Here is a 21,070-nt window from a genome sequence, read left to right on the forward strand (position 1 = left end):
GGGGAGGGCAAAGAACCCATTTTATTTAATGGGGATTTGTTTGGTGAATGTAATGCTCTTACTGCTACATATCTGTGTCTCCAGAGGCCTCCAGAATGAGGATATGAGGAACTTTAAAAGCATGGGGTTTGAAGTCAGTGGCAGTCTTTCACCTGACTTGTAAAGGACCTGAACAAAAGCTCTTTAAAGTCAATGAGAGATTTCTGTTGGCTTTAATGGCTTTGGATAAGACTGTGAATTAAGCTTCACAATCCAGTGTAAGGGTAGAAATGCTATTATCCTCCTTATCTTCCTGGGAAACTTGAGATACAGGTAGGTTAAGTACGTTGTCATAAAATACCTTTTTGGCTCAGTCAGGTCCCCATGCAAGCCCTTCCTGTTAGAAAATACATCTATTTACTCTCCAAAGTAAATCCTGTTGAATTTGCGCCTGGCTTTTTGTTTAACAGAAGTTTTATGTTCATAAGCTTCAAATGAGTAAATTGCTTTTAGTCAGCATTACTGTAAAGGCTTTATTTATGATTCTCCATAAAAGCAATTCTCTACTGCAAGTTCATGCAATAAACTATCTGAAAAACATTCTTGCCTATTTACCTATTATTTCTTCTTTCAGTTCTTCTACACCTGTAGACTGTGACTAGAAAACTGTGTAGAAAATAATGACATTTAAGATAAGTGAACAGACTGAGTTTGTTAGTTATTTTAATTTGCTTTGAAAAGAATATCATCATCTCTTTTGGATATAAGACAAAAATGATTTACTTGTTAACCATCAATGGGAAATTTGGTATAATTCAGTAGTAGAATGTGGCTTGCTAGAATTATACCCTTAAACTGATCAACATTTTGTATATATGACTAAATAGTCAGTGAATATAAGTTATCAAAAATTGAAAGCCTTAAAATTAATGCAAAGTTTGGTGGGTGACTACTAAAAATTAAATATTTGAACCTAGATCTGCACCCTATGAGAGTAACCCACATACTTTCTCTTCTTTTGAAAGAGGACTGTTGAAGGAAGAAGCAAAATCTTTGTGCTGTTCTGGATTACTTATATAATAGTAAACACAGAATGCTACATATGCTAAAAGTGCAAATCACCATCGTGATGCTCTTGCCATCTGCTCAAGCTTTCATGTATGAGCTACAAACTAGTGCAAGCATCACGTATTCCCCTGAAGTGGCAAGAGGTGGGAAGAGTTTAACAGTTTACAGCAACATGCTGCAGATCACTTTGTTAAAATTGGAAATTAAACTGTGTGGGCAGGGCACACTTCCTATAGGGAATTCTGCCAGGTCTCAAAATACTTAGTGACCCTATTTGTGTCCTTATACTCCAACCAGTCATTCTGAGAGGGTTAAAATAACTTCAATAGCAGAGTGATGGCCTTTGTCCCAGTCTCTTTTTTTCTTCCTTTAGATCAAAGTCAAACCTTGAGAAATAAAGTATAAATTTTGCAAACAAAACAGAAACCACAACCAAAACACCTATCGTGCTTACGCAGATAAAGCTAATGTTGGGGAGTATAATAGTGGCACAGTAATGAGTGAAGACTGGGGATGTCTCTGGGGCTTAGACACTTAATTTACTAGCCAGTGTGGCAGCTTCTGCTTTCTGCTTGTTGCTTCTGTGACCAATACTTCCATCTTCATTTTGCTGTATAAACGGAACCTTGGAGAGTAACATAACTGTTACGGGATCTATGACATCTCTATTTCTCAGATACTGAAAAAGAAATGAAGCTGTATTAAAACAATGTGTGCAATGCAAATATTCAGTCAATGACATTCCATTATATTCATCCTTGGCCATAGGCAAAACAAAATAGTTAAAACTGTTTACAGCCAAAGAAAAGACTTTTCATATGGAGCATGAAGTTACCAGTAGTAAATAGCATGCATGCACAGCTTGAACGTGTAAAAGTCTATGATGAATAAAATGGATAGGACATTAAGTGTTATGGTTGATGATAAATAAACCTCGAAGGATAAATATGCTTGTCCCTTGTGAGATAATATTATACAAGATTCAAATTGAGGTGGTGGCTTGCATGTTGAGAATGACAATTCACTCCAGGAGCTGCTGAAGGGGAGCTCTGATAATAAGATTGTGTGGCCTCACTGTTCATTAAATTATCATGACTAACTAAATTTGCAGAATAGAGAATAAAAGGTTCTGTATGGCTGTCCTAATTCTTTTTGAAAGCAAAATATTTAGCCAGAGTGTAGTCCAAATTAGTGCATAAAAATTAATCTTTCCAGAAGCCTGGCTATCATCAATCCAGACAGAGCTCTATTTTTGTGCCTTATATACCTGACTGAAACTTTCCTGACTATTTGATCAGAAAGCTTTTCATTTTTGCTGCTCAATTAATGTAAATAGGGTATTAGATATGCTATTTTCTTTAAGCATGTTGAGAAGAGATATTATTTTAAATGCTTGTAACTAAATGCTCTCAAGTCTGCACTATTTCATGGTAATGAAATGCTCATGAGGACCTGTAAAGTAACTGAAAGTTTGGACTTTTATCTTAGTTATATCAAATCCTAAACATTTTACGCATGCTAACCAATTTTCTTTACTAATGTACTTAGAAGTATTACCATTATTTACCATTCTGCCGTGTAAAAAGCTTTAGTAATCCTACTTATGGAACAGAATTTGTATAATAACCTCAAGTACAAATAATTATTAATACAAATAATTGGCAACTGTTTTTGAGTGCAAGTGCATCTAAATGCTTTCCCAGCCACAGTGAAAAGAATGGCTGGATAAACAACATGCATCTGTTTTTGACACAATTTACTTTGGCATAAACGAAGGAAAAAAAAATTGAAACAATTTTATATTGATTTAATAAAATATTAGAAGAGATCAGAGAGCTGCCAGATTCATATCTTCATTTGCAATTAACTAATTTGAATAACTTCAAACTGTAACTCAAATACAATAATTTACTGAATCCTGAATGTATTGTATACCTCTACATGTTTTCTTACAATTCTGTTTCACTGAAATTATAACTTGAAATACCGATCTTTTTTCCTTTTTTTATAACCAATTTGCAGAACTTATGCATAGTTTCTTCTTTGAAATAAGTCTTCTTGAAGCAGGGAAACCAGATTGGAAGTTTTAGGAAACATTATCTTGTAAATCTAATAGCTGTGAGATGTGTATTACTGAAATAAGAGTGGAAGGAAACCAGCATAGTAAGTAATGTGAAGTGATAGTAAGGTCTGAGAGTTCTTTCAAAAGGTAGAAATTTGAAGATGATGAATAATGGATATCGAGCAAAAAAATTAAAAAATCTATTGTAGATTTTATTTTTTATCAATTGTTAGAAGTTACGAAATTTTAATGATAAAAATCTGTGCAAAATCAAGTAAAAAAAAAAAAGGAAAAAAAATCTTTTTAGTATTTTATGGTGGTAAATTGAGTTACCAGGTATTTTTTTAGGGTCGCTCTATTGTTTTTATGAGCTGAGTAAATGGTCCCTGCAATTACTGCTTTACAGCCATTGGATTAATGTATGCTAAGTGGTACTTATGCAATATTGCACTTTGTTTGAGCTTATTAAATACTTCAATCAAAGTTGCCAGAGTTATTGTTCATAGAATATAGCTTTGACTTTGTAGACAGCTGAGAGAGGAAACAGAAGAGCTCCAACCCTTCCCAGTTTTACCTTTCAGATCTCTTTAGTGAGCTCCGGTTCCTCACACTAAAAATACAACTTATACCATCCTCCCCCTTGCTATCAACCCCCTCAAAAAAAAAAAAAAAACAAAAGTACTAAAAATACCTAACTTTCAACCAATTGAATATTTAAATTATTTTATATCTGATTATATTCATATATTTCCCTACTGTACAAATTAAAATTCATGTTTAATTACAACTTATTAAAAAAAAGCAGGTTTTGTAAAATTTAGTGCCAAAATAATACACTCCTAGATTACTCCTTAGCAGAAGTGAAAGTGGTATCCAACGTTGAGTTTTGGCCATATGCACGCTATATCTAATGAAAACCAGGGGAAGTCTATGACCAAAACAAAGTTTAATACCCTAAAAAAGTAGAAGAATCAGAGGAAGTAACTGCCTACAGAATTCTTCATGACTTTTCGTTGGCGGTTATGGCAACACCTATTGTAATAGCTACATTCAAATTTCACAGATGTAGGCAGGAAAAAAATCACACCAGAGGATGTTTTTTCATTTGTTCATTTGCCTTACAATTTTACTGAATAAATAGAGACATTCTGATCAGATAAAAATGTTTCTTAATCTTTCATAATACTGTCAGTGTCATGAGATGCTATTTCAAATTTGTTCTTCAAAATGTTGCTAATGTAGAAGAGGACACAAGTAGAAATGCTTCTATTATTGTTTCAGACTGAATTGTATCAAAGTTCTTTTGGAGGGAAAGCTCCCCAGAAGGTTCCTGATGTTGCAGCGTTGTCTGTGTCGACTAGCTGCAAGTGCTCCCTTTTGCCAAGTACAATATACTGTTTTCATTCAGATGCATAGATATGTAATTTTCACTGCAGCGATAAAGGACTTGAGAAACAAGTTCATATACACATGAGATCTGCACTCAAATATGCTATCAGCTCTTCTACATTTTCAGCTTTTACTCATTGTCAACATAATTTTGGGTGCCCTCACAAATTTACTTGCATCAGTGAAGACGAGGTTGCAACTCAAACCATTCCTTAATTAACATAAGGTCTGATTATACTTAGTGAATAGAGTCCTGTTGAGAGTAAGTCCACTCTTCCTAAAGTTGTTGATAGCTATTGAAATGTTTGTAGAATCAGAGTGAAATTTTGTTAACATCAATTTTCAAAGTACCTACTGTATTTTGAATTGAGGCCAAGGGTTCAGTAGAGCTGCAAAGCATGTAACTGTTAAATGACATCAGTAGATAGATTAAACAAGATAAAAATGCTAATGCAGGACACAGTCTCTGTGCTTACATTGAATGGTGGAAGTTAGAAAGAAATTTTTATTTGCTCTGGATTCCACTCTGCCTCATGTCTTTCTACATGCATTACAGAGAATATTCCTGCAAATATTTAATAAATATTTTTCTGATGTCACAGTATCTCAATTACAAGTATCAGAAGTGATAAATGTGTTTATTTAAAATCTGTATTTCATTCTTTCTTATACTGCAGAGTGTTAGGAATGATTGATACTACTGAAATCAGCAACACTATTGTCACAGTTCAGTCTGGCTTGGCCTAGTGTCTGTGTCAAGGGGACAAAGGGACCCACAGGTCCATATCCCAGGAAGGGGTGGGAAGGAGAGAAGGGAAAAAGTATTGAGATTTCCTAGATGAGGAAAACAGCAGCAAACTAAGGGAAAAAAGCTTACTGAATATGATAGTGGAATGTTAGGTAATACAATACAATAGAATATGATTGGAATTGAAACTAATAAATCAAATAAAATGAGAAAGAGTTTCCAAAACTGAGCTCTTTACTCTAATGTTGTAGACAAAGTGGCCGTGGAGCAAAGAGAGCAAAGAGGGCAGTCTTGTGACTCTCAGTTAGTTTTATATTTCCTTCCGAATGGAAAAATGAAGTTTTCTGGCAGTTGTAATTCTGCCAGAAACTGGAAATATTGGCAATCCACAGAGCGGCAGCATTAACACTTTAACTACCAGTACACTTCATGATGTTATGTTGTAGAATGCCAATGAAAAGCCATCAAACTATGACAACTATTAGCTCCAGTGGGACCTTCATGTCCAAGAAACAGATCTTCATATGTAAGTTAGAAGCTTTTTTTTGAAATTATTGTTAAACAGTAGACATCTTGGTTTCCAGTTACAGAGATGCCTTCATCATGCAGAACACAGTATGAGCCTATTAACCTTGGGAGGAATGGGACTCAGCACTTTTCAAGACAGAGCCCTACCAGCTTCATTTGCACTCTAGACTCTCAGAAATAGGTTTCTTTGTCCATGTAATCAAGCTAATACTACAGCAAGACTTCCAAAATGTGTTACAGAACTGCAGTAATTCAAAGCTCCATCTTTATAATTCTGTTGTGCCCTGTTCACATTTCTGAATATCACTATGTATTCATAACACTTCTGTGTCAATTACAAGGAATCTGATAAATTCTTATATAGCCTTCAAAACCGTGGTGACCTAAATCCTCTTGGGATTTCTTGGCTACAACTATTCTTTTCAACCTGTATTTAAGGATTTTAGGGTAGACTCATTCAGATATGTGACAAAAAGTTGTCCTCCAAGAAGCGTATTATTCACATATTCAGAGAAAATGTAGGAACTGGACATAAAATTTTGCACCATAAAACTTATGTTTATTTCCGTATCTAATACTTGGTCTTTCCTTCAAAATTTTATCTAAAAATAAATTTGTGTACTTTCCACTGTGCATAGGCAAAAACAGACTGTGCAGTATCAGTATTCTGTTAGGCCACTTTTGTCTTTCAGAGATGCTTCTGCCATCAGTGGGCTCTGAAGGCCTGCAGTTCCTCAGTATATTTCCATATATCCTCCTCTAGGGAGTGTCTTAGATTCTGTGGTCCCAGTGAGTTCTAAGGTTAGATGGGTTTCTGGGGGAGAAAACTAGTGCCTGCAGAATGTTCCTTTGGTATCCCAGACATCTTTACTTGGTATTTGGTGTTATATTCACTCTTGAATTGTTCTTATTTTTTATCACAGCATCAGTCCAATTTTCTTCTGTTTGAGTTAGGAAAAATGATCGCTTGTATTTGAATTTATAGAAATCATAGAAGCCCGTGTTTTACATTTGCAATTTATTTTGAAGTTTTGGAAAATACAGCATGAAGTAAGCAGTGCACTAAAGGAGGAAAACAATAATAGGAAATCTATCTTCTCTGATTCATTTTTAGAGTTATTTCCTGGCACATTTTATATGAATTAATTTGACAGTAACAAAAACTAAAAAGGTTTTTGGATTACTTCAGCAGTAAACCAGCAATAGAACTGTGTCATTTCAATTTATCACTTGTTGTGTTTAAGTGTGTGAAATCTTAGTTCTTTATCACATTGCAATACATTGCTTATATATAAAAAAGTTGCAGACTTCACTGAGAAAAAAACGTATATCAACTGCCAACCGAGCCATCACATTTCTCCCTGACTTGCAGATTTTTTAGTGAATCTCACACTACTTGAACTAGAACAGCATTATAACCTTAGCTTTACCCTTGTTGCTGTGTCTTGAGTTATTAGGATTTTTATCCATCAAAAGGGGCACACTGGGCCTTTGAAATTCTAACCTGAGAGACAAATCCTATGAAGCCAAACTTAACCTCTAGTTATCTCTTATCCTACCAGCATAAGTCTCTGTTTCTTAAGAAGATATCTTCTTGGTAGCCTGAAGATATATAAAATACTTCTAATGTTATTTAGGAACACAGCACAACCACTTACCTTCTACAGTGAGTTACAGAAAAACATTACAAAGTGATTGAATTTATATATATATATATACATATTTATTTATTTATTTTTCTGTAATGGAGTTTCCAGGGATTGGAAGGTTGAAATAAGCTAAGCAGATGATAATTAGAAAGTAATTGCTAAACAAATGACAAGTGTTCCAGAGTACTGTTACCTCCAGGTAGCTCTAATTATAAAGTACCTCTAATTTGTAAGTGCATAAAGAGAGAAGCGCAGTCTCTTCTGGCTTCTCAAATCTGAATTTTTACCTTTTGTATAAAAAAATAAGTAGACAGTATTTTAACCAATTCTAATATTTTAACTGGATGTTTGATCTGTTGAAAATCTGAGTTGACCTTATTGTGTAGTAAAAAAAACTAATAAAGCTTACCATCTGAAAAAAACAATAAAAAATTCTTTAATATATCCGAGTAAAATAGAACATGAATATAATAGGTTAAATCTATATGCAATTCAAATAACATTCTTTTTGTGAGAGTACTTAATAATATGTTACATCCTGTATTTTGTAATGGTTTCATTGTTGAAAAGTATGATCTTGTGCTCTTAATGGTATCTGACCGTAGATGCAAACACCAGTGCCACAATACTAACAATTAATATGACACTTCAGATGAAACAAAGCATTGACCCACTGGAAAAAAAGTGGTGTTTGATTAATTTTTAGAGACTTCTGATGTCAGGAAAGTTAGATGCTTAATGAAAAACTATATAATCTACAGAGAAAGACTGTTGTCTACCGGTAGAGAAAGTATCAGATACAAGATATCTGGAAAAAAATCAGTTGTCTTGGGAATAAAAAAATTAAGTTTATTCCTCTGCCAAAATTCCACATTAAAGTGTTTCTTCCTCGCTGTCTAGAGAAAATCCCAATCTGCATTTAAATGCATGTATTTCAAAATCAGATTCATAAGGGACTAAAACTATCAAAGTTTCATATGAAAAAAAGAATACAGAGATGCTGCTTATAGATTTGGAAATTTTTTAAAAAAAGTCTTTAAAATGGAATGGTGCCAGCTTTCTGGAGACTAATTTATACTTTTCAGAGAATAAATGTCACAAAGCATTAATGACTGGTACATAGCTTCAGATTTAGCATTTTATCTACATCCAAAGGAAAGTTCAAGATTTGTTTGCCATTAAATTTGGGACTGGACAATGATACCTCTTTTTCACAGTATGCACACCATCTTGAAATTTCAGTAAAAGCACCAATTAAGCTCTAAAGTTGAGTGGAGTTTCAGTGACCAGTACTAATGACATTGAGAAAATTCTTGGAGAAATTTGCCTTATATTTTTCTATTCTTTATAAAGATTTATTACACTTTTTAAAATAATTGATTACCTCCATCGGAGTCTGGGATACTTATAATAGCGTAATTACCTATGTCTGGGTAAAAAAAAAAGTCCTTCAACAAGCTAGAGTGAATTGGTCTTTTGTTTGCTAAAGTAGTAAAAACTGGGGAAATATGTCTATGGGAATAACTGGGAGTTTTGCCAGAAAATTCACTGAGGTCAGAATCGTATCCCCCAGAAGGTTTTCCTGCTGATGCTGTGCTGCAAAAATCCAGTTCCGCAGCTTCAACCCAGCAAATGATGGCACTGAGCTCCCCCTGTCATGCCTTTCTCCAGCCCCTGCCATGTTCCATCTGCTCAGGGCTGGCAGACTCTTCAGAGAAAGAGCTTCTTGTTTTTGCCACATAACAACGCACCACAAGAATCTTGTTCTTGCAAGATGTTTGAATATCTTCTCTGCTGTTCTGATATTGATTTGTAGCACTTAAATGCTAAATACATAGACGAAGATTTAATCTTTACGTGTGTATAGTACAACCCTGTCCTTCAAATGGTTATAGTCAGAGGTGAGACTTTGCAGGTGAGGAACGTCTCCCATGCTAATTTTAAAAGTCTTAGTTGATTGTGCACATTTTACAGATTGAAAATGGATTATGTGCAGCAAGTGAAATAGATTTCCTAGCATCCTCTTAGTTGTGTATATCACAAATGCTCATATTTTCTGAACTGTGTGTTATATTTCATAACTTCTGTGCACTGCAAGCTGAAAAAAAAGGACTGGCAAATTCCAAATACACTTGCAGACCTTCTAGTTGATCATCGGTACAGTATCAAGCATGAAAAGAGTACTGAAATTCCCTTAGGAATCTGGGTAATTAACCAGAAATACACTTTGCATGACATTGCTAATCCAGTTACTCAATGGAAAAAAAATATTTGCTAACAATTACAGTTATTAGGCTACCTGAGAGCAGCTTCAGATTGACTTTCTGTCTGTCTGTCTTTCCTTCTTTCTCTCCTTTCTTTTTAATTAATTTTAAAAGTTTATCCTAGTTGAAAAAATTCCAATTGTTGCAATTTGATTTTGGCTTTTTGTTATTTTTTCAGTATTAAATTCAATCCTGTAGATATACGCTCTCATGATTACTGACAGACTGAGGTAAGGATTCCAGGATTATTTGATATTAAGTACAAAGGTGTCTTTCAGGTCATGTACAGTCTAATCTTGTTTGATGTATTACTCATTCTAAGTTTCTTCCTTTTTTTTTTGAAATAAGCTGTGTGAATACTCACGGATACTTTTTTTTCCCCCCCTAAGCATCTGAGCAACCCTCGATACATTTCAAAGTTCACTTCTATGATGGATTTCTTGAAAGGCATTTCATCTGTCACACCTAGCAGCCTTTGTTAGTTCACAGCAGAAGACACTATAGATTTCTGTTTACATGGATGAAACTGAAAAGAATTTGCTTTCCTGTAATCCCTCCTCTATTTCAAAGTATTTCAAAGCACTTGAAAAAAATATCTCAACTGAGTTCAATGCTGGTGGAACATGTAATGAGGAGACAGTTGCAGCAGTCCTTCAACACTGCATATTTAGTAACTAACAGCACAAAGACAGATATTTCAGCTAGTATAATGACAGAAGATGTATTGAAAGGGTTGTGAAAGTGTGTGTAAAGGATTTCACTGTGGGAAAACAAGCAAGCAGACAAAACCATCAAAAAATATGTGAGAGGCATAGCATGTTTTAAAACATTTTTCTCATGTATAAAAGATGTTGAAGACTATATGAATGTAAGATGTTTTCTGCTGAAGGTATTTTCTTGTTTGAATAACCCCTGCTCTCTCAACTTGGTTTATATAAAACTTAGAAGATCACTAAAAATATAAAACTAGTATCATGTTCTGTTCTGAGCCATCTCAGCAGAGAAAACAAAAAAGTACAGCTGTGCACACACTGTGTTCTTTTCCATTACTGAATGTGGCAGTATCTCTATTTTGTAGAGACTATAAACTCCATATAGATTTGACATTGCTAATGCATTTTGTGGAGTTGACTCTTGACAGCTATCAACTTAGCATCTTTCCTCCTCATTAATCTTGCATTAGATGTACAGATATCAGTATGTATGGAGTGATTTCCTTTTTCTTCTTCTGACAAATATTCGTTTGAAGGTGCAGGCTAACAGACTATCCCAAGGCCAGCATAGTGGTCAGCAGTGCATCTGAAGTACACATGTACTATTTTTGAAGTAGGGATGGAAATCTCAGGAAAACAGAAATGAGCGAGAATGCTTACCCAAAAGGTTAATAATGCTATTTCCAAAAAAATATTGCGTAAAGATTTCATAAATGATGGAGAAAGGAAGTGAGAGTCAGGTGTAGCCCATATATATATACATATATATATAATCTTTTTCCTAGTAGAAGCAGCAGTTGAGGTTAGGAATTCAGATGAGTCTGTGAGAGGTTTAGAGAGGTTATAAGCTAACTTTCAAATACTGCCTATGGTTCACACCTTGTTCCACTAAATTCTCTCTGAAGAGAAATTCTCTCACTTTCTTGGCTTTACATCATGACTTTATATTACAGATACAATTGCTCAGTCTCCACTGCTCCCCCCTCCCTCCCCTTTTTTTTTGAATCACTTGGACTTTCCGAGTTGTATTCTCTAGTGTGAGTTAATCTGCGAGATATTGAGAACGGTGTATGGAATTAAGAAAATACATTTTCCAAAATGATGAAACATGACATTAATACAGAAAATGTCAGTCACTAGTTATATTTTGTGAGATAAATATTATTTGCCAAGCCAGAGTTCAATGCTTAATAATACATTATTCTTGTCAGTACTGTTTAAAGTGCACATGATTCATACTAAACCTTTATCTTAGCTGATAGTGAAAGTAGGCATTTAGCATTTTCTTAAACTGAATCTCAGTTCAGAAGCTTAATAAATTTCTGTATTTACAGCAATAAAAAAGAATATTCTAGTTTCTCCAGAGATTTATTTAGCTCAGTTGTATATAGAATAGGTTTATGATGCTGTTGCTGTAGTTTCAGTAGATCATGTAAAACATTATTTAGCAATACATAGTGTCATAATGCTGGATTTGTATATATTTGAAGATGTTTCCTATAAAAATTCAGCTCAGAAATAAACAGTGTGTTTCCTAATAGAGTGAAAGCATAGGACAATTTTACTTCATATAAATACTGCTTTGCAAAAACTCAGTTTTTTGAAGATACGTACTACTAATATTTTAGTAAGATTTGTTCCACTATGAATGCAAAACTTACCATTTATGCATAGGTAGCTCCAAAAGTTATATCTTCAATTTGTTTCCATAGAAACTGCAACAAGGAGTACAATAACACTATTTGATAGAGTGAACTCTCAACTACAAAATATTATTTTTCAACACAGTCACCACCATTATTAATGCTTGTTTATCACTGATGAACAAGAGCCTGCATGCTGTACTCATAAAAATCTGTAAAATAGGAGACATAACTTTCACAGCAGCCCTCGTTATGCTGATTATCTAGATCTTAGCAGAATGTAGGCAATTAAGAGTTGCGTGGAACAAAAAACTTCTTTAGTGTGTTTAGTGAAATATGGTCTTATATGTAATTATCTTATAAGCTAAGTCATATTAGACCTTAATAACTACTTCTGTTCACTCTTAGGAGCCTGTAGATGCTGCTGAAGCAGCAATCTCAGATATTAGCGAGAGCCTTTTAGACATACATTTTATCTCCCAGTACAATGAAGTATGAAACTTAGAACAAAACAGAGCTCTAAATGAGATGAAATAAACATCAATTAACTACTTAACATATACTTCCCCCAGGCTAGAAACTATGGAAATCCCCAGCTTTATTTTTGTGCAATTCCATTGCAATAAAACAGACATGTAACAAAAAAAAAAAAAAGAACTTAACTTGAATACTACATCAGAAAAGTCAATAATGTATTTGCAGATTTGATACAGGGCTTTTCAAGATCACTGCTCAGCATTTTTTTAAAGCAATGGACACAGCTCTGAATTATTTACACTATACCAACTGTACGTTATACTGTATGTTTTACAGTGATTATTTAGTAACATATCAAAATCCTGAAACTGCTGCTTCTTTTTATATATATATTTATATACATATAGTTAAAATTTGTTCTCAATAATCAGGAGAAAATTATATTTGCTATTGCTTCTGCTACAGATTTTGCCCAAAGGATGTAATACTGTGGTTATAGAGATGTTCCATATTCTGACAGATCTCCAGAGATCACTTTTGGAACAGCCCTCACCCACACTTCCATGTCAGATTCCATTCTGTCGGAGTGCCCCTCTGCTGCCATCTATGGTGCAACAACAGAATATAATGGAATATTGGTGGGAAGGTTCAACCTCTACTACTGTACCACCAACATCCTCTGGTGTTGTGGGCCAACATAATAAAATAGGAGGCATTACTTTTCGAGCAGCCCTTATGGAATGCATAAGAGAGATGTAGATGATGCTGTTTCTTCTTTTTTGTTGTTGTTGTTTTCTATGCCATTCCTTCTTAGTAAAAAAGAAAATGCTGTTTTTTATGCTAAGCATAAAATAATGTGTTTTGATTAGGAGTCTGAATGGAAAAGACAAAGACTACTGGAGCGAAGGATCCCAAGGCAAAAGAGAAAGCATAACAGTATAGAGGGAGGAACAAAACCAGTCACAGGAGCCACACAGCTTTGAAGAACGGAGATTGCTAGCCCTCTTGCAGCAGCGTGAAGCAAGAGCAGAGAGGGTACAAAGACTTTTGCACTGAAAGATGTATAACTGATTTTATGAAAGGAAAAAACAGACAAACAGGGACAAAAATTTTTCCTTCCATATGATGTTTGCTCCAGTTATTCTTTATCAGTAGTTGTTAAGCTACAGCAGTATGTTCTTTACCAGACCCAGAATAAGATATTAGTTCCTGTCCTTAGCCACTTCTGTTGTAGAAAAGGTTAACCATGACTGAGGCTGCAAACAGTGTTAACTGCAGGAGTTCACATAGGTTTTGCAAGTGCCAACAGATAGTTCAGAGCCCTCCATCACCTAGGAAAATGGGCCAAATGCAAGAAAATGTGAATCTAGCCTTTAAATTGCATCATAGTTTCTCTGAAAAACAGAAACAAATGCTTCCTGAAAATAAGCAGAAAAGTGGTAATGAAGTAAGGAATCTAGAAATCATTTCTGTTAGCAAATCATACTGAGTTTACTTAAAATGTAACAATGCCAATAAAATTTCGCTATTTTGCTTTTACAAAAAGATTCTTTCCTTTTTAGCACTTACCAAGGAGGGATCTTTCCTACTCAGCTTTAGTTTAAGAAGTTCTGGAGAATTGGCTGCAAGTACAAGCAACTTATCACTGGGAGGGCTGGCAGTGCCACAGAGTTGGGTCTCCACTCATCTGACAGGAGCTGACTAACCTGTGTTAGTCACTGTATTGTTCATGTCACTTCTGGATGATGATTCATCCATCCAGATAAAATCTCTCTATTTTGGGAAGGGATGAATAATCTTGTAAAGGTGTCATAGGTGAATAAGATGGGATCCTAGATAAGTAGATGATAAAACTAAGTGCCCAACCCCTAAACTGACCACGTAATATAATGTAGCCAAAGCAGAAGCCTGTGACACCTGTAAATTATATATATGTAGTTAATGTCCTTTGTCTTCAACCCAAAAGTAATCATATTATGAATAAAATTTATGATAAGTGATGTTAGGCGTGAATTCTTAAGCCAATGTAGTTTGGATCACAAAACTTTGGTTTAAAACTTCTGCCTATTATACTCAGTGACCACACTTGAAAATTCTTTATATTCAATGAAACACAAAGGGTTTGACAGCTGATTAGAACCGTGACTCTTTGGCCTTTTAAACATACTATGAAGTTACAGCTGAAGAAGAAGGCTTGCCAATGCTCCTGATCATCCTGTGTGGGAAGAGTTGCAGTTTCTTTTAGATCTTTCTTATCCTGTGGCCATATGAATGGTCTTCTTGCCTATTTGAGACTTTTCTTGAAAGCATTGATTGGAAATTGTTCCCAGATCTCACATCTGAAACAGATTCAAAATTATCTTTCAGTCCCTTGATTTCACCCCTGTCACTTGGTACAGGATTGATAACAGTGTGGGGACACAGAGAAGCAGCTTCTTCTTAATTAATTACCATTTATTAGTAGTAATTTATTCTAGCTGAATAATGATAATTATTATTATATTTTAATGAATGTTTTTACAATATAGTACATAAATGATATAAGCAATTATGAATGGCATTATTACAAATGAAGAATTATAAATGTAAACAGAATGGCACAAAGCAGATATCAGTTCTCCCGATGAATTTCATCCAAGTTCCCATTGGCGAAAGTTGAAGCACTATTCCTCAGTAGCCTTTCCTGATTCCATCAGAACCCTCCAGCACTAGGGACATGCTGACATCCAATAATACAGTTCAGCTACAATTTTTCAGTCAGCTTTCAAGCCACAATTTCAAGACAATCTGAAAGAGCTTTGGTGTGATATGGTTCTCGGGTTTTATGAACATGTTATAGCTAGCTCTTTCCTTTAATTCTGTTAGATTGAGCAGTATACTTTTATGTCATTACTGTGCTTTGTGCTGTAAAAATATTTTAAAAAGTCTTGTCTTCAAGAAGCTTTCCTTTTAATTTATCATAAAAGAAACATAATTATGTATCATATATTGGAATACAGCTACACAAATCTCTAAAAAGTATAGGCAGCCATACAGAATTTCAGAAACTTATTACTGCCTTCCTCTGAAAATTGTTGAAATATTCTCCGTGCAACAGTGACAGAAAATTATCGTTTTCCTTTATAAATAAGCAGAGCTCATATGGATTGCACATTAGAAATGTACTAATTTGTGGCCATCTATTCTTTAGCTTCCATTTTCAACTTTTTTCACATATTTCTGTGCCAGTGTGTTTTCTATTAGGATGCCTTTTATCCCAACTGTAATTCCTTGAAAATTGCTTAAAGATTATAGCCTTTCTGGGAGGAAGAATGCAGTGATAGTGCCACTAATATTTGTAAGAAATAAAGCCAACATATTAACAACAATTATTTGACAGTAAATCAAAACTTTTTTTATTTTCTAAATAATACATTTTAATTAATTATGTTTGTATGTGGAAGAGGAAATAGATTCAATATAGGTGGAACTTTTTTAGAAATAGTCACTTTTCAAAGGACAGAAAAATGTCAACTACAAGATAATCTTGAAAAAGCATTTAATATATACTGAGAATAATACTTCATAAATATTTTGGAGGAGATTTTTTTATTATTATTTTAGGAGCTGAGTTTGACAGCCCTCTCATGTAGGACTGATACGATTTGCTATTACTTGATCTTTTTCTATACACTTTACCTTGCAGGTTTCTGAAGTGTAGCTGGGGATAAAGGCATATGGCATGCACGTCCAACCCGCAGGCCCCACGTGGCCTGGCACAGCTTGCTATGTGTCCACCCTTGCCCCATGCCATCATGGTAGCAGCTGTTCCCACCAAGCGGCCCAGCCCAGCTCTGTTAACCCCTCTGGGCTGAAACCAGGGCACGGGGCGTGGTGCAGGGCCAGCTTGAATTATGGCTGATAAACTGATGGATTTTGATACACTGGCTAAGCACAGTCCTGTGTGTAGCAAAGAATGTGCAGCTGTGCTTTCCATTTTAATAAAAGAATTTTAGAGTATATTTCAATGTTGCTGAAAAAATCATCAATTTTTTTGTTAATTGTCAAGTTGATTATTCAGTTGATACAAACACATTACCTGTGAATTTTCAAATGGAATGTATAGAGTTGCAATGAAAAATGTGATCATGTCTCTTTACCATAATTTTATAAGCTCTCTCTTAACAGAGAGAAATATCCCTCATTTCGCAGTCATACCTTATTCATGTCACCATTTTTGGCAGTATGTACATTTGTGAACAATTATTTTCAAGGGTTGAGTGCAGGAAGAGTAAAATTTCATCAAAAATCTCTGATGAACACTTTGAGAGCTCATTAAGGATTGTAGCCACTACCATTGAACCAGACTGATGTGTTTCACAAAGACAGGGTCACGTATCCCACTAGTTTCACGTTTTTGTTGCTGTCTTTTGTATGTAAATTAATAAAAAACATTTAATTCTTTTGTTACTTTGTATACATTGACTATAATACATATATATAATGAGGGCTGCTTCAAAAGTAGCCCTCCTTTTTTATCATGTTGGCTCACAGTGTCAAAGGCAGATGTTGGTGGTAGTGGCAATAGAGCTGAACTTTCCCACCTGTATTCCATTCCAGAGTGGTGTCTGACATGGAAAAGTGTATGAAGCAAATGTGTGTCATTTAATTCCTCCATGAGGAAAAAAATGGTGCTCATTTTCATCCACTGACATTTGCTGAATGTTTATAAAGATCGAAGAGTGGATGTGGGCACAGTGAGGTGGTGGTTCGTTTCATCAGAGGCAACAGTGACAGTGGGTCACCTCCACCGGTATGGATTTTTATGAGCACGGCATGCAGGCTCTTGTTCATTGGTAGCAAAAAAGCATAGCTAATAGTAATGATTGTGCTGAAAAATAGTACTGAGAACTTGCTCTGTTAAACAGTGTTATTGTGCTCTTTGTATCTCTTGTAGTTTTCATGGAAATAAATAGGAGCCATTACTGTTGGAACCACCTATGTATATGCAGCCCAAGACAATTCCTCTTCACTCAGTGCAGCCCAGGCAAGCCTAAAAGTTGGACACCCATGCCTCATGGATTGGAAGCCTGCATGTTTCTTGAATAGCCACCTGCTACGTGTCCTTGGAAATAATCCAGCAAAAGGATTTCAAAATGGGAATGCTATGTAACCATTGCAGTGATGTCTTTTTTTCACAGAAAGACTGAAATAATGACATGAAGAAGTGTGAAATACTATTCCTCTTTTCATAGGCATCATTTTAGTAGCCTAATGATCACACAGATTAAGTGTCAACACTATATGTTGTTATCTCAGTAGCCGAAATTTCCAAAATATATGTACCCCAAGTCCCAAAGATCGTCCCATATCCCAAAATGCACTTTGCTCAGCTCCAAAGCTATTCACTTCTCTTCCATTTCTATTCAGTACCCTGCTGTGTCTTTGATATGAAAACCTGAGCACCCTGGAAACTGAACTAGTGTCAAATTAATTTAATAAAATAAATAATGTACATAGTAGAGAATTGATTGCATTAGCCAGTTTCATATTTAATTCATAAAAATTTCCATGATTTAATTTACTTGCTGCTAGTGCTGCTACAGCATTTACATTCTTCTTCACCACAGGTCTGTTGGAAAGAAACCATTTTCAGTGATAAAATACAAAATAGTGGAAAATGATAAAAAATTAAATGTGGGAGAGAGTTAAATGGTGTTGCTGTATAGAAAACAGACAAAATACTGCTGTCTAATAGCAAGATTTAATGCTCTACCAAGAGTTGTGGAGTTCAGCGGTAGGTAAAATGAAGATTAGCTTTGCCCCAAACCGTGTTATTTTAATAATTATTATTGTTATTAGGATGATAGACCCCTCACAGACAAACTGAAGCCAAGATTTATGACAGTGCCCCATCATTATGCTGTCAAGCAGCGAGTCCGTGGGCAAGGATGCAGAGGTGCTTTTATGTGGAGTATGTCACAGACCCAGACTTCAGTAACTGGTAGGAGACACTGGATTAAGGCTCAAAATTCTGGCAACTCATTGCAGTACATGTTTTTCTGAATGTATTTTTTATTGCTAAAAGGAAACCCTTCTGAGATCTCTTTTTCTACTTGTCTTAAAGGGCACACAATGGCTTAGAACAATATGTTTGCTATTTCCCATCTGTGATTGAAGCTAAATGTCTAAATGAGGCAGCATACGAGGGTCTTATGCTAGCTTTCATATTTCTGAGTTTGCCAGTTCCCTGAGTGTTCCTGCTGGCCCTGAGTGCCCACACCAGGAGTGTGGTGATGCAGGCTTCCTTGGCTTCCTGCTCACCTACACTTTGGAAGGAGCCAGCCCTTGCTGCTCCCTGACTTCTTCGTTTTACCTTTTTTTAAGATGCACTTTTAATTCTACCTATGTCAAAAAATAACAGGCCATGTAGTAACTCCTAGTATTAGTTGAAGGATTTTCAGAGAAGTCTTCAATCTAACTCAGCTCTACCAATATAATTTCTCTAATTTCTGGCTTTAGAATCTGGATAAAGCATCTTAAGCTTATTGTTCTACTTTAGGCTGGAGTTCAATTTTGCAGGACAAACATAATGATTTTCAGTTAAAGCATTTTTCCCCTCTGCCTTCCCTTAAGCAATGCAAGAACTGCAGTTATGAGGTGTCAGAATATCCTGGATCGAGTTAATGCTCTTCCTAGTAGCTGATGCTATTTTGGATTTATGATGAATATAATGTTGGTAATATACCAATGTTTTATTTGTTGCTCAGCAGTGCTACACAGAGCCAGAGATGTTTCAGTTTCAGTACCATCCTGCCAGTAAGGGGGCTGAGAGGGTGCAAAGAGCTGGGAGGGGACTGAAGCAGGACAGCTGACCCAAGCTAACCAAAGAATTATCCCATTCCATATGACATCATGCTGAACTATCTAGGGGCAGCTTGCCAGAGAGGGGGCCTGCTGCTAGGGGACTGTCTGGACATTGTTTGACAGGTGGTGAGCAATTGCACTGTGCATCACTTGTTTTGTATATTATTTTATTTTTAATATTATTATTTTCCTTCTTTTTCTGTGCTGTTAAACTATCTCTGCCCATGTGTTTTATTTTTTTTTCTGATTCCGTCCTCCATCTCACTGTGTAGGAATGAGCAAATGGCTGTGCGGTCCTGAGCTGCCTGCCAGATTATACCACAAGGCAGGACAACCAAATAATTCACAAAAATGTTTTGTTTTTTTCTTTGTTTAAAAAGCATAATATATAATTTAAAACAAACAAATATGCAGTGCAGTATTATCTGTTGATGTCTGCCAGTTTATGATAGCAGAGATTTTGCCTGCCTTTCCATTTCTCTTGCGTATATCGAGGCAAACAGTTCTTCATGCTATGATTCCTCTTCTTGGTCGTCCATACGTACACTAGTGGGTAGACTGAGGAGAGGTCAGAGAGGGGAGCAGAGGGGTAGAAGAATGAATGGAGAAAAGAGAAGAATAAGTAACCCGTGAGTTTCCTGACCACCTCGGTTAGCTGACTACAGCCTGATGTGACCCTCCCTTTTACTGAATGCCTTTGCTTTTGCCTCCTGCTTGACTGCAGCCCTCATGTCATCTGTGACAGAGGTAAGAGTGATGTGCCTTGCTTAGCTAAAGCCATCTAACAGTCTTTACTCCCTGCCCATGGGGGTTTCTTGTATTCTTTCCATCATACACAGCCATTGCTGTCCCATGCCCTGTGAACCTGAGCTCACATTTCCCAGTTGGTGAGATATCATGCTGTTTCTCACCATCTGGCAAGTCAGTGTTTTCATCCAAAAAGGCTTGGATGAGTAGTGTAAAGGAGCTAATTATGTTCAGTGAGTGTTTCATGACATGCTATTATAGCCAAACAAACAAGAAATTAATTGTGGAAATGTTTTCTCCAGCAAGTCCCTATTCAACTGACTCAAAGATATAGAACAGTGTACATAAAGAATGGTTTGAATAGCACTGAAAAAGCTCTTTAGCACATATACCGTGAGCAATTTCCCTGTATGTCCCGAAATACAGTCCTTTTGGAGTAAGAGATGGGCAAGCACTCATAATATCTTGGCTATGGTTCATTTACAGTGGATTTCACAGCAAAGGTTTTAGTGTTGTTCTGCACGGTAGTGTTTCAGTTTTGGCTGTGAGGTCTCTTAGTGAGTTTCTCAGGCAAAAGAGTTCATTTACTTTTCGGGGGGGGGGGAGGAGGGAATACTCTACGCAAATATTTATTTGCTCTATAAAATTTTATTTATCTTTCTTTTCAAAGCAAACTACACAGGGATAATTTGTTCTTTTAGAAAACACCACAGATACAATTGTAATGCAAAAAAAACCCCAAAACTTACATTTGTGAGTCAAAGTTTATTACTTCTTTGAGCTGAAGTTACTATTTGTATTGTCTTTTATGCTATTTCATTTCTGATTAAGTTCCCTTTCTTCCCCCCCTCCTCCTCCTCCAACCACTATGTGATTCTCTTTAAAAACTTATAATGTAAAGACATATTTCTGCTCTGAATTTGTGTCAACACAGAAGCATGGAAATGCAGCTTTGCT

At 35.6% G+C, this 21,070-nt stretch overlaps 1 protein-coding gene across 3 annotated transcripts in view; it reads left to right on the forward strand.

The window, feature by feature from the left end:
- The window catches only part of IMMP2L (inner mitochondrial membrane peptidase subunit 2), a 455,429-nt gene that overhangs the window by 364,521 nt on the left and 69,838 nt on the right, over positions 1-21,070 (forward strand). The window contains exon 6 of one of the 3 annotated variants that reach the window (XM_019612615.2): positions 17,457-17,996. The exons of the other annotated variants lie outside the window; for them this stretch is intronic. Within the exon in view, the coding sequence (XP_019468160.1) occupies positions 17,457-17,471 (15 nt within the window). The 3' untranslated portion in view covers positions 17,472-17,996. Of the gene's footprint in view, positions 1-17,456; positions 17,997-21,070 lie in introns of those variants that run through there. 3 annotated transcript variants of the gene reach the window in all.

Source organism: Meleagris gallopavo, chromosome 1, assembly GCF_000146605.3.
Source record: "Meleagris gallopavo isolate NT-WF06-2002-E0010 breed Aviagen turkey brand Nicholas breeding stock chromosome 1, Turkey_5.1, whole genome shotgun sequence".
NCBI lineage: Eukaryota > Metazoa > Chordata > Aves > Galliformes > Phasianidae > Meleagris > Meleagris gallopavo.